General features: G+C 48.3%; 2 protein-coding genes across 4 annotated transcripts in view; both read left to right on the forward strand.

Annotated features, from left to right (window-relative positions):
- The window catches only part of PARN (poly(A)-specific ribonuclease), a 138,360-nt gene extending 135,732 nt beyond the window's left edge, over positions 1–2,628 (forward strand). Inside the window, 1 exon segment of the mRNA XM_019666078.1 lies at positions 2,430–2,628. Coding sequence (XP_019521623.1) covers positions 2,430–2,482 — 53 coding nt within the window. The 3' untranslated portion in view covers positions 2,483–2,628.
- A 910-nt stretch (positions 2,629–3,538) lies between these two features.
- The window catches only part of LOC109395258 (uncharacterized), an 85,864-nt gene continuing 75,117 nt past the window's right edge, over positions 3,539–14,285 (forward strand). For 2 of the 3 annotated variants that reach the window (XM_019666125.1, XM_019666123.1), the window contains exons 1-2: positions 3,539–4,254; positions 7,726–7,901. In XM_019666125.1, coding sequence (XP_019521670.1) covers positions 7,811–7,901 — 91 coding nt within the window. In that variant the 5' untranslated portion in view covers positions 3,539–4,254; positions 7,726–7,810. Of the gene's footprint in view, positions 4,255–7,115; positions 7,199–7,725; positions 7,902–14,285 lie in introns of all 3 variants that reach the window. The other variant, XM_019666124.1, reaches the window with a different exon arrangement.

A 14,285-nucleotide genomic window follows, 5' to 3' on the forward strand; every position in this document is an offset into this window, starting at 1 on the left:
CATTGAGACCAATCTTTGGACAGTCTACAGTGCTCTCTTTCTAGAAAGTGCTAGAAAGAACACTGATGGTGACCCCCAGCGTCCCTCTGGTCTTGGCCTCCTTTTTGGTTCCCGGTTCCTCTCTCCACATCACTGTTACTCAGCAGCTGCAAAGTATCATCTCTGACTGCAGGCTGTGGCTTCATGTCCAGTGTTGGGCCACCTTATTGATAAGGGGAAGGGATCTAATGTGCATTAAAAATTTGCTCAGTGCCAGGAACTTCGTGGTATCACAGCAGTCCTATGTCGCATGAAGTAGTAGTCAGTCCATCTTACAGATGGGGCAGTGGGACTTGTTCAGAGTCATCCAAACAGGGATGACAGTGCTGTTGCTTTTAGCCATTTCTCTTTTCCCCTCCTTTGGCTAGTTTTAACTAACTTCAGTTCCCCACATTTGGTGTTGTGGTCGCTACCTTTATAATGGCTAATTGGCTGCTGTAATATTTCTCTGATACGTGAATCATAAAATGCCTTTATTGATGTTTATTTTCCTTTCTTCCGATAAGCACTGTATGAATGTGTGAGTGAGAAGATCAGGCTAGTTATGTCTTATGATATTTAGTTCTGGGGAGGGGAGTGCTTGTGTGTGTGTGTGTGTGTGTGTGTGTGTGTGTGTGTGTGGGTCTGGGTTTAATCTTTATTCTTTTTCTCACTGGATCATGTCTTTTTCACGTGGACCATCTCCTGCCCACCTTCACTTCTCAGGAGTAGCCTTGCAGTCTTTATTGAGAGTCCCAAAACATGCGACACAATGAATGAGACCCAGAAAACTTCAGAGTACCCCTCTCCTGGTCTGCACATCCATCTTGTCTCTCTGGATTTTATCTTCATAAGTGGCCAGGAGTGCGACTTCTCATTTTAGCTGAAATTCGCTCTTATTTCAGATGTTTAGACCTGGTTACCTTCAGGCATTCCTGTCAGTGACAGCAGCCACTCTCAGCTGAACCGTTTCCTACATTGTGGGATTCTGAACCCCAGCTCTTCTTAAGAGCCACTCCCCATTTTAGGCTTCATGAACGACCTCTTCCCTTTTGGAATCTTGGAGTGTGAGCTTCAGGGGCTGGCTCAGCCTGTGGTCACTGCCAGCTCTCCAGTTTATGGCTTAAATGTTGCACGACACCAGCGGTGCAGGGGTGCCTGGCCCGCGCACTTTCCAGAGGGCCAGGCCCTTTCCTGACTTGGTCCCCGTTTGCTCAGCTCTGGACATTGGTGCTCCAGACCCTGACCCAGCCGTGCAGCTACTGCTGTGGCTCCTGCAAACAGTCACGTGGATGGAGAAGAAGGGCTTCTGACTTTGGGGTGAAGCTGTTTGTAATGGAAGAGGCCCCTTCAGTCCACGAAGACCTTAGCCACTGTTGCTGAGATCAGAAAAGGCTGCAAGCTTCTTCTGCCCCTGCTGTGTCCCCTGAACCCCCGCTGGTCTCCCTCTGTGGCCACCAGACCCTGGGATTTCTCATCTGCATGCCTGTACCCCCCTGAACACAGAAACGCAGCCTTCTGGAACTGTCACAGGACGCTTGGTGCTGTGGAAGGATCCAAATGCAGTCTCAGCCACTCACCTAGCTTCTCTGAACCTGTTCTTGCATCTGTAAAATGGGGATATTGATACCGTTGTGTTGGGCTCTTCTGAAGAGTAAATGAACTAAGTGCCCAACATGGCGGCTAGCAAAGAATATAGCAAGTGTGCCCACCGGGAGGTGTTGTGAGCAGCCACCTGTTAAGTAAAATAACCAGGCAGCCAAGTGGGGAGAGAGGCGCCTCGTCAGTCCTACCCGTGATGTGTCTATGGTGTCACCTCCATTTTCTGGCCACTGGTCTCCACAGACACAACCTGTCTGTGCGCTTTTTTTTTTTAAGATTTTTATTGGGGAATTGGAGGGATGGGAACAGCACTGGGGAATTGGGGGAAGGGGAACAGACAAGTTGCTGTCCTTTTGTTCTTCAGTCTAGTTGTGGAGGACGTTGCTTCACTGGCCCAAGTTGGCACCATCATTGCGCTCTTCCCGGGCGAGGCAGATCAGTCGCTGGCTTCTGGACGGCCGCTCACTGCAGCTGCTGGCCGCTCATGCTGGTTGCTGGCTACACACGGTAGCCCATGGCAACCCACTGCAGCAGGGGCTGCAGCCTACGCCGCCGCCGGCGACTCACGGCAGCCCAGCTCCAGGTTGAGCTGTTGTTCAGCATCTTAGCTGTGGAGGGCAGTGTCACTGGCCCTCATATGTGGGATCCGAACCAGGGCCCTCTGGCATCCCAAGCCAGCTCTTAACCATTGCGCCACTCGGCCGGCCCCTGTCTGTGGGCTTTAACCGGTGTGGCCGTGCAGCCGCCCTGCCCTGTGCCAGCCTTTCTGTTCCCCTCTCCTTGTTCATCTTGTTGTCCTTTCCCTCCAGGAAGCATCTCGGACAGCTCTGCCAAGCTCTTCGAAGTTCCTGACACGTGGTAACCAAGACCCGAGTGAAACAAATCGTGGGTGCCGTTGCTGCGAAGGAGCCGGCCGGCACGTTTGGAAGCCATACTGCATCTCATAAGTGTGGTATCTGGGGTTCAAACCAAGCGTGTGTCCTGAGAAAAGAAACAACCCAGCTTTTATTTTTGTGGCTGTGTTTTTTTCCTTCCTTTTTAATGTAAGCTGTCTGCTGACACTCAGCATGGTCGTAAGCTGTCATGAATGTGTACATTATTAACTGGTTATTTGTTGTTGGTGTGAAACCTTCCCTGTCATGAATTAGTGTGTTTAAGAATCCACCTGATGGGGAATGTCGGCTGTGACATATGCAAAAAGAGCCGACATTCTTGGGTGCTGGGATCATGCTTCTGGGGTTGAACTCCTTCCTGTTTCAGGAAGTTCTCATCACCGTCTCGTGCTCAGATGCTGGGGCCGTCAGAGCACGTGGTCCCGGCCTCCCAGTGGAAAAACCACTTGCGTCTGCTTCCCGCCTTAGCTGCCTGATAAAATGGAGCTCGCAAGCTTGTTTTTCCAGGAGGAGAATCTCTACCGATGTCATTCACCCAGAGAGGAGCTTAACATATGCCTTGGCCTTGGGGCATATTTATTTAGAGCTATTTTTCCTAAGACGTGAGTTTGTCACAGTGGGACAAGTAAAAAAGTTAATGTCTGTTTTCACCTGTAGTGCTGTGTTCACGTGTCAGTGTCTTAGCCTGGTTGTCTCCTGTGTTTGGATGGCTGACCGGGGATAAGGTGGCATGTGTGTGTACATGTGCGTGCGTGTGTGTGCGCATGTGTGTAAAGTCACGACACGTCTACGTATACCAGCCCTTTCTCTGCTGAAGCAGATCACACAGCAGCAGGATTTCCTGGATCTACTTCAGTAGAGCTGCTTCCTATAGATCATTGTTAGATATTTAACATTTTTGTATCATGGAAATGAAGATGAAAAATGTATTTCCAAAAGATGAAAATTAAAGACATTTTCATAGGATTCTGGTTTTTTCATTTCTCTCTCTCTCTCTCTCTCTCTCTCTCTCTCTCTCTCTCTCTCTCTCTTTCTCTCTCTCTCTCTCTCTCTCTGTAATAAGTGAAAGACATATTTTATCTCTAGGTACCATTTCTCTCTAAAGATCCCCCCTAAAAATCTCTGGTAAGTTACCAAGCCTGGTGTTTATGGATTTTTCTTTTTTTCCTTTTTGTACCTGTAATCCCTATACCTGCCTCGAGGAGTCAGATGCCTGGTGCTAGAGTTGAGTCCCATGGTAACTGCTGTGTGGGAGGGTCTGCATCTTTTCCACAGTGGGAGGAATCTGAGCTCACACAGCTCTGCTCAGAATCCAGAATCCGTGGTGTTAACGTGGATTCAGATCTGAAGGCACTTTCTGCATCCCACCTCCTCTCCCTTCTCCAGGAGTTTGATAGCCACAAAGTTACAGACCCAAACATGGCAGGAAGGAGCTCCGCCTTTTCTAAAGCTGTCACTGCTCACAGCTCAGTGGGGAAGTGTGAAGGGAGATATCAAGGGAGGGGCCTTAAGGAGCACTGCTGGACCCTGCTGCACCAGTAAAACTTGCAGGGCAAAACAGGTAGTGCCTGTCACTTCTTTTTACCTAGTGAACAAGAGGGAAAACTGACCGAAGACTGTGATTGGCGTACACATGAAAAATGCTTGTGGCCTAATGAGGGCGCCTTGCCAGGAAACGCAGATCCAGTGGTGGTCTGACAGCCCCAGGTCTTCAGCTGGAGAGCAGGCCTCTTGCCCTAAGGTAATGGAATTTTTCATTGTCCCCCAAAACCCAATGCTTCCTGCTCCAAAAGCTGTGCAAACACAGGTTGCACCCCAGTCACGACTGGTCTAGAGAGGGGCTGAGGAAGGCGTGCTTCCTAGAAAGGGCCTATGCTCCAGAGCATATGTTCCAACTCCAGCTCTGTGTTCTTGGACGTGTTATGTACCCCCTCTGAGCCTCAGTTTCCTCAATCATAAAATCAGAATAATAAACCTACCTTATAGGATTAAATGAGATTATGTAAGCTGCCCAGCATACACAATGCACAGTAAATTGTAGTTATATTTGAAGATGACACTTTTGATCTGAAATCCTTGTATCTGTTGCTGTCAACCAGAGCCGACTTAGGTGTGGTCACGTGGAACTTGGCTTAGAATTAAATACCCAGCGGAGCCCTCATGCACGCCTTGGCCCCTGTTTCCCCAGCTGTATCAAATGACTTGAACAGGTGAACTGGGTTGGCCCTTTTCCCCCTCCATATATACACATGAGGCTTTCTGGATGTCTCTTTCGGGCATAGAACCCTAGGAGGGTGCTTCGATGTTTTGATCCTGAGGCTCTGGGGCATATGATGATGGGGCTGTGGTTCGGGGGTTTCTGGAATACAGTAGTCAAATCTGGGGGCAGGCTTGGGAGTGGTACCCCCTGTTTTCCTGCAAAGAGTTTTGTAGTTCCTTGATTTTGGAGCTGGGGCTCTGTCCATTTTTATAGTTTTGTATTTATCTATTTCCCCCTCAACATTTTATTACGCAAATTTTCAGACGTGCAGAGAACTGTTCAGTGAACACCCGTTTACTCACCACCTAGATTGTGCAGTTACTATCTTTGTTATATAACCACTCAGCCATCCTTCTATCCATCCATCAATTCATCTTAGTTTTTGATGCATTTCTGAGTTGCAAACATCAGTAAACTCCTACTCCGAAGTACGACAGCATGCTTGTCATTAGAGTCTAGTATTTGTTTATATTTGGGGGTCAGTGGAGATAAACTTTATAGTGAAATGCTCAAATCTGAAGTGTATCATTTGATAAATTTGGACATGCAATCTGAACATTGCCAACTTTAAAAATTAAACAACAAAAGTTATCGAGCAGCAAATGAGTTCATTTGGGGATAGCAAAGGAATTGCAGTTTGGCACAAGCAAATTATGGCAAACCACAGGCAAGTCTGGACAACAAAGCAGAAGTGCGTTCTTTTATAGAGGAAAGGAGGAAGTTGGGAGGGGTTGATTTGAACAGAAGTTCATTAGAGGAAAATGAGGCATCGAAGTGGTGATGGCTTCTCATTGGCTGCAGGCATGGGCCGCTTGTTGCCGGTCAGAGAGGAAGTCTTCCTTCTTCCTGCTGGACTATATACAAGCTCGGATGAGTGGTCATAGGGGAGGGCTCCCCCTTCATGGCTTCCCGAGCCCATTTGGAATGAGGCTTCCTTTATTCGTTTTCACAATGTCAAGATACAGAACATTACCATCACCTCCGCATATTCTCTAATGCCTGTCTTCCCAGCCAACCCCCACCCTACTCCCACCCCCGCAGGCAACCACCAGTTTGAATTTTTTCAGATCAGTTTGCCCTTTTCTAGGACTTCATGAAAATAGAATCACTCTCTGGCGTGAGGCCTCTTTCACTCAGCCTGATGTTTTTGAGGTGCATCCCTGTCGGTGCATGTATTTATTAATAGTTCTTCCCTTTTTATTGCACCTTTCACGGTTTGTTTATCCATTCTCCGATTGATGACACGTTGGACTCCTTCCATTTGGGGGCCATGATGAATAAAGCTGCTTCGAACATTCTGGTACAAGTCTGTTGAGAACAAAAGCTGTCATTTTTGAGGGTAGAAACCAAAGAGTGGAACTGCTGGGTGATAGGCTAGATGACTATTTAGTTTTATAAGAAACTTTCAGATCCTTTCCCAGAGTGGTCGTGTTTGTACTCATACCAACAATGTATGAGCATCTCAGTAGCATTTGGTGTTGCCTGGCCATCCTGGTGGGTGTATAGTATTAATATATCTCACTGACGTTTTCGTTTGCATTTCCCTGATGACTGATGACGATGTGCTTATTGGCCGTTTATATTTATTCCTCTGTGAATTACCTGTTCAGTTCTCTTGCCTATATTTTATCAGGTTGTTTGTCTCCCCGTTAGTAAGTTGCAGGCATTCATTATATATGCTAAACAGCAGTCCTTTGTCAGATAGTTGTTTTGCAAATACTTAGTCCTATTCTGTGGCTTGCTTGTTTCCAGCCTTACTAAGATACACCTCACATATAACATTGTGTAAGTTTAAGGTGGACACGGTGATAACTTGATACACCCATACATCGCCAGTGGGTCCCCACCGTAGCCCTAGCCAACACCTCCGTCATGTCACACATCACCCTTTCTTTTTTGTGGTGAAAACATTCCGATCCACTCTCCCAGCAACTTGTTTATTTTCCTAACAGTATCTCTTACTGGGCCAGAGTTTTTAATTTTAATGATGTCTATTTTGTCAATTTTCTCTTTCTACGTTCTTTCTAAGAAATTCCCAAGTTGTAAAGATACTCTTTCCTCAAGAAGCTTTGTAATTCTAGAGTTTATGTTTAAGTCTACAGTTCATCTTGAATTAGTTTTTTTGTGTATGGTGTGAGACAGGCGTTGAGGACCTGTCATTTCACATGGGTACCCAATTATGCCAGCACTGTTGGTTGCTTTGGTGCCTGGTGCAAAAATCTATGGACCTAATAACAAGTGTGGGTCTTGAGTGCGTGTGTTCTTATGATGTGCTGTTACTTATCGTCGAACAGCTGCACAGAGAGGGCCTCATTGTTTTCTGTGCTTGGACGATTTTACAGCCCTTCTCTTCATGCGGAAGGAAAATGCTGTGACCCTTGGTTACTGCTGAGGTCAGGCCACCCTCTCCTGACCTGGGAAACTAGTGAGTGTTAAAAATAATGCAGTCTTTGGGGATGCTTTTTTTTTTTTTTAAATCTCATGACTTAAGTTTCATGACTTCCATTGAAATCTTTTTTTTCCCCAAATGATTCATGGAGTAAACCTTTGTGTCCGATTTTGTCAAGGAGAGGAAATAGAATCCCCGAAGGCCAGTTCAGGTTTCCCCTGGTTGTGAGCCACCCTCTCCTCCAGCGTGTCTGGTCGCTGCTAAAAGCAAAGCAGTGCAGTGTGTCTTCAGCCACTTGCCCATGTCTGTCTCGGCCCCCTGCTTTCTCTAGTCATGTGGTGAACCTGAACTTGAGAAAGCTCTCGGTGCGGCTGGGCCTGGTGAAAACATCACCAGCTGAGAGGGTCTTAAAATTGAAATGTTTTAGGTGAAAGAATCTAATCAGACAAGACAGGATAATAGAAAAGAGCCCTTTGATTGGGTGTCTTGCCGGGGGGGGGGGGGGAGGGGACTTAATGTTTCATAAGAAAATAAATTGAACCTCCATGAATATTTTTTTTAAGGGAGATACTAGATCAGAAAGCTCGAAGCCAAAGAACCGTGCCTGGGTGTGCAAATTGTGGACTTGTGCGGATCTGTGCTCGACTCATGCAGCTTGTCCATGGGAACATCTTGCCATATTCCCGAGACCAGCCCGAGGACTGGTTACCAGCCTTTTGTGTCCTCAGCACCAGGACAGGTGGGAAAAGCTTCTTATTCCAGTGGCCCTCCCAGGTGCTCTGAGCCTGGATGGTGGGATCTTAGACTGAAGGTGCTTCCGTCCCACCTTCCAGGTGGCGATGAGAAGTGTACAGTCTCTTTCCAAAATCTCCCCTCTGTCCACTTGGCCCAGCCTCTGATTTCTGATACCCAGAAGCTGGGAATTCAAAGCCCTTCATTTTACTCAGGAAGGACTAATCTTACCCAACAGGTTGTCCTCTATTCATTGAATGGGGTAAAAATTAAATAGCATCTTGGAACTCTGTGCCTACAAGTTAACCTTGACAAATAACCGTGACTCAGAAGCTTGGGCTTTTGCCTACTTTTGGAGGCTGGGTCTAAGTGGGGGGCGGGGGGGGGAAGGAGGGTCCTTTGGGTGTTTTGTTGTTTTTGTAGTCCCCCATAATTCTCCACTGTCCAGTGGACTTCCTTTTCTGCCCGGTGTGTATAAATCAGCAAGCACTGAGCACGCTGATGGAGAGTGTCGTAGGAGCACCCACCTGACGGAGCCTCAGAGCCCTCATTGTCTCCCTTTTCCATTCGTTCATTCCCACTTAGACTCTTGAAAGAGTTTCCATTAATCACAGGGGTTGAGGAAACCACACATTAGAGGCGTTGTGCTGCGGCGCTCAGCAGCTGGACTTGGTGATGGCCCAGGTCTGAGCTCAGTCCTCCGCCCTGTGAGCCCTGTGAGCCCTGTGAGGATGCTGGCTCAGTTTCAGTTTCCTCTGCTGTCAAACGAGACCACCACCACCCTCCTCCCAGGGTCACTGAGTTGCTGAGAGAGACCCGAAAGCCCCCCAGGGAGTCAGCGCTCACTGAGGTCTTTCCCCAGTTCCCTGGTTCATGCAAGCGTCTCCTTGAAAGCATAAAGCCCCCCACTCTCTAGGACTTTCCATTTGAAGGTCAACTCCCCCTCCACTATTGAATCCTTGCTTTTTGAAAGTAGGTTTTCTTCTCCATGCCACTGTGTGTTTTTCTCCTGTAATAACGACAGGAAAGGTATATTGGAGCACACTCTATTCTAAGCACGTCACGAATTTTTTGAAGTATAGATCCTTATCCCCACTTGAAGATAAAACTAAGGCCCCGGTGGGTTCAGTTACTCGCCTGGAGGTCATGGTCAGTGGCAGAGCTGGAATTCAAACCTCAAGATGTCTGACTACCCTGGCATGTGCCTAATGGAGACTTGATACTGCCATATGCCCGTATGCAGGGACACACAGAAATGACAGTGGCCTGTGCTGAGAGACTTGGGGTGGTGGGAATCCTTCTGTATCCCCAAGTCTCATCTGTGCACTTCCTGATTACGTCAGAAGTCCGTACACTGCGTTGGGACCAGACTCCCCTTCTCCTCACTCCCTGCCCATCCACAGCTCTAGGAATAAAGAGTTCTCACCCCCTCCTTCTCAGTGCCACAGGCGAGTAGAAGGCTTTGTCCATGTCTTAGACTATTTCTCAAGAGACAGCTTCCCATGGGGGCATCACAGCACCAGAGAGCAGAACCATTGTACAGACTGTCCATCTATTGGGCTGTCGGAAAAGTCATGACATATGTTTTTATGTCTTTCGTTGCAAAAATGATTCATGACTTTTCCGACAACCCAATATATGGCCAAATGGCTTTCCAATTTACGCTCCTGCCAGAGGACTGCAAATCCTGAGTAGTGGTACCAAAACACCCACCTTGAGAGCCAGTTAATCGTGTCACTTGCAGAGGAGGCCATGGAGGCCCAGAGCCATGAAGAGACACACTCAGGCCTTCGAAGCACCTTGTTCCCAGCAGCAGCAACAGCAGCCTCACCTGAGAATTTGTTAGAAATGTAAATTCGTGAGCCTCACCCCAGTCCTACTGACTCAGAAACACGAGGTGGGGCCAGCAGCCTGGAAACCAGCCCTGCAGGTGTTCAGGCGCCTGCTCAGGTCTGGGAGCCACTGGTCTTGGGAGAGGCATCGCGACTGCAAGGGCAATGCATACACTTGTTCATAAACCAAAGCTGGGGCGGCTGGGAGAAAATCCAAGGGCAGGGTCACATCTCTCCCTAGTTCACGTTAGGAATCGGTGCCTCTTAGCTTGTTTGACTCGAGTTTTGATAATTGGGACCATGTGGAAAATGTCACTCTTTCAGGTTCAGGGTCTAGCTCTCGTAGAGACTTGTTATTCAGACTTTGAGGTTTATTATGTGTCGGGCACATTATTATTATCCCCTTGGTTCCCTTGGGAAGGGAAAGGAAAGCTCAGAGCACTTTAGAAACATCCTGAGTTCCCACAGCTAGTAAGCGGCAGTCTATCCGCCAGAGGCAGCTCTTAACGGCCACACTGCCTGACCGAAGGAGCTGAGATACATAAGCTGGGACTCTTTCAAGTAACTGGGTTTGTTATTGTTCTGGAATCTCCTGAAGCACTGCCTTAAGTGCCTTGAGAAAGTGGCTTTCCCCTGCTGCTCCTCACCGTGGACTCTGACGAACCAAAGCCAGTCTTGGGCACAGGTAGCTCTTGCCTGGTTGACAAGCTAGTGAGGTGGTCTCCTATTTTCCCCCACCTGTTTCAGTTTGACTCGTAGAGATTGCTTCTAGAGTGTTCCGACTCCAGGCATCCTCTGGTAGGTAAGTATCTCGGTTGTATGTCACTTTCCTATTATACTTTATACGATGAATTCTCAAATCCTGTCTCAAATAACAGGTGAGGGCCAGAGGTACTTGGAAGGGTTGGGGGTCTGAGGGGACAGGGACACTTGAGTGTGAGCATGGTGGCTGGTTTTACCCTTGCACTCAGGTCTGAGCCTACAGTTTGGGGTGCACACTGGCACTCTGGCAACCCCTGGGGCTTCTCGGCTTAGTTTCTGGGGAGCAGCAGCTGGGTGTGCCGGAGGCCAGAGCCGTAGAGTCAGGCCAGGCTGCCTGCCGCCCCAAAGGAATTCCCCCTGGAGAGCCTCAGAGGGGCCTGCAGTCACAGCAACACAGAAGGGGCTCCAAGTATTCCCTTTTGAGGCCAGCGAAGGGAAGCCAAATGAAATGTGAAGAGGTGTCTGAAAGCCCGGAGGAAACCAGCAGGCCCTTCCAGAAGTTCTGTTTGTGGTAAGGAGCCTTGGCATGGGGCAGCCAGCTCTACTGCAAAAATAGACCAAGGTGCCGAGAAATGGCTCAATTCTGGAATCAGATGTCCCTCCGCAGAGGGAGAGCTTGAACTGAGACTTCAGAAACTCTGCCCCTGGCTTCTGCTTCCTCCTGGACCTCAGCACCAAAAAGAGAGAGGGCGAGACAAAAGCTAAACATTCTAAAATGGACTCTTGCGTATACTTTCATGACTTGACGGTCATAAATTGGGCCAGTGGAAACACAGGGCAAAAGGAAGGCTTCAAATAAACGCCTGGACACAGAATGAGCCCACAGTCCATCCGTCTGTCTGCCAGGACCAGCTCCCCTTCACTGTGTTCTTTCTCTCCGTTGCCTCCAAATGGGTGAGGCCACTAGGAAAACGGGATAGCATGCAACAGGAAGGAGAGTGACTGCATAGAAAATGGAGCCCTGGATGGTGACCAAAGAAAGGGCCCTGAAGAAAGGTGGCCCGGAGACCCTCCTTTAAAACACTAGGCTGACAGCCCAATGAGGGGGTGAAGAGGCACTCCTGAAAGAAGGAAGTGAGACAAGATAGACTCCTGAGGTCCGTCCTAACTCTGGTCGTCTGCCACCACCATCTGTGTGTTCAGGATGCTCTTGGGCACATGCTTACACTCCCTGTCACCCCTGGCTTCTGCAGCAGTGACAGAACAGCAGCAACGGACTGTAGATGCTGACCAGCTTCCTGACATCACGGTGTCACCAAGCCTGAAGGTTCTAGGGATGTTGTGAAGTGACCCCACTATGTTTTCCTGCCCTGGACTCCTAGCTATGCTAAGGTTGCTGTGACTGGGCGCAAATGTGCAGGGTTACCAATAGAGTTGTGCTCCTTGGAAAGGGGCACTTGATTTTATGGCCCAAGCCGTTTTGGGGGGAAAAAACTGTAAATGAGCTTATCCCCGATGTCTCTGGCTAGCACTGGGATATATCAAGCAAAGCAGATCTGCTTATTCCTTCCGCCCCCAAAAGATGGGTGGGCCCTGCACCTCCCTGCATTTCCCTCTTTGCAGCCTAGAGCTGTCAACGTCCAGCTGTGGCTTTGCACTCAGCTGCCACTCAGCTGGTTGGAGTTGAAAGGTCAAATGTCACCTGGAATTGGCAGCCCACTTACCAGCAGCTCTTCTGTCTTCAGAGGGCTCAAGGGCAGCTGTCAGAGGGCTTAGGAGAGGCTTAGAGAGGGAATTCCCTCTCCGCTGACGGAGAAAGTTCATCCTTGGTTGGGTGCATCTAGAGAGAGAATGGCAGCTTCTATCCCAGGAACTTTATAGCTGGTGCTTAAGATCCCAGTGCAAACAAAGGCAGGAGAAGGAGGGGAGATTGTCAGGCAGACAGAGAGCAAGGCAGAGGATGGTGAGGGAGAAGGAGCCCATGCTAGATTCACGAGTGGCAGTGCATTGACATGTCTGTCTGCAAGCTGGATTCAAGAGGGTGCTTGGTTTTGCCAGTATAAGCAGAAAAATGTTGGACCAAAGTGGAAACAGACTGCATGTTTCTGGAAGCACCCCATTTCTTTGAGCTCATTTTCCAATCGTGTAATTCCAGTAGGGCCTGCCATTCACAGCACCTTCACCCTCCTAGCCACAGGAGGCGGGCACATCACCCAGGCCCAGGCAATCAGAGTGCCCCCTCTCTCCCTGGGATGGGCCACTCATTTCCTAGGCAGGTGAGCATGGCAGAGGACAGTCTCCCTGTATTAGAAGAACCTGGTCTGGGGTTGCTGGCAGCCTGTTTCCAATGCACATTGAGAACCCGCTTGCAACAGAAGAGGACAGCTGTCTGAGCGAGCATATGTGTGGCAGCATTTTGAACCCGGATCCGATCGTGCCCAATGCCTGACCCACTTCTGTCTTTTCAGTTATGGACCTAAATCAGTGAACTCTCTCTCCTTTTGCTCATCTTAGTTTGAGTTATGTTTCTGTCACTTGCCTCTAAAAAAAAGCCGTGACTATTACAGGGAGTATTTGGATACAGAAAGGGCCCTGCAGTCTGTGAAGAGACTTGCTAGTACAGAGTAATTGTCGATCAGCACAAAAAGTAAAACAAATGTTTAGTTTAACTTGAGAAAGTCAAGTCTTTTCAGACCCTTGAGAAGCACTCATTGACCAATGGCTCATTGATAGGCTGATAACAAACTCTTCTCCATTCATCCAGGTAGATTCATTAATGGGGTTCATGTTCAGTGTGAACATACGGTATAGATCAGGGGAGTGAATGAAAGAAGAAAGTCTTTACACATGAAAAGGCTGCACAGATGGTGACTTGACGAGCATCATCCCACCGCCAGTGGAAAGTTGGTGACTCTGGGAGGTCCTGGGGTTTGAAATGTAGTTCCCTGGTTAGGGGATGACCCATCTCAACCAGAGCCTTCTGTTCAACTCTACTGGGGGTCTGATTAGGGTCTCCAGAGGGAAGTGGCCTTGTGCCTTGGAGCATTTTTCTGTCCCTGCTCCGAGAGGGCATTGCCAAACTGCCCATAGCCTGGGACAGACAGCCTGCCTTCAAACACATACCATTTGTTATCCAGATCTCTTGCTCTTTCAGTGCATCTTTCCTTATCATTTATTCTGAAATTGGGAATGTTTCCCAAACCAACAATTGCCAAGTCCGCAGTGTTCCTTGCTGAGTGTCCTCACAGGAAAGACAGAGAACATGATGAATAAAACAGCCATCTTTGCTCCCTGCCCTAGTACAGGGACCGTGTTGCCAGGCTCCTGTCACATACCACTCCTGTGTCCTGTTTGACTTCACATGGTGAAGATCGTCTAAGGTAGAACGGGGGTTGGCAAACTTTTGAGACAGAAGAGCCAATCCTGTCCCTCACAACAATTTTAAAAATTATTTGAGAGCCATAAAACAAATGAAGTCAACATTATGTGAATAATATCCTTTAAAAATTTTGTAAATGAAGCTATGATAGTTTAATTTTCATTTTCAATTTGACTTCAGAGCCACATGTACGTACCCAAAGAGCCGCAGGTGGCTCGTGAGCCGCACTTCGCCGACCCCTGGTCTAGAAGATGGGGCAGGAACTCCAGATGCTTCTCCCTCACAGATCTCTCTAGAAGCCTTGGAAGGAGGATATGTTTTGCAATGAAACAAATTATAAGTCAAGCCCAGGCTAAACCACAGACCTGCTTTTGACCTTGCATAAGTTTTTATGTACCTATGAACCGCAACAGTGGGGATAATAATACGGTAGTGTTTAAGACTGGGTTCACCTGTGAGTGACAGAGCTCTGATTATG

Source organism: Hipposideros armiger, unplaced genomic scaffold (assembly GCF_001890085.2).
Source record: "Hipposideros armiger isolate ML-2016 unplaced genomic scaffold, ASM189008v1 scaffold_460, whole genome shotgun sequence".
In the NCBI taxonomy this organism is placed as follows: Eukaryota; Metazoa; Chordata; class Mammalia; order Chiroptera; family Hipposideridae; genus Hipposideros; species Hipposideros armiger.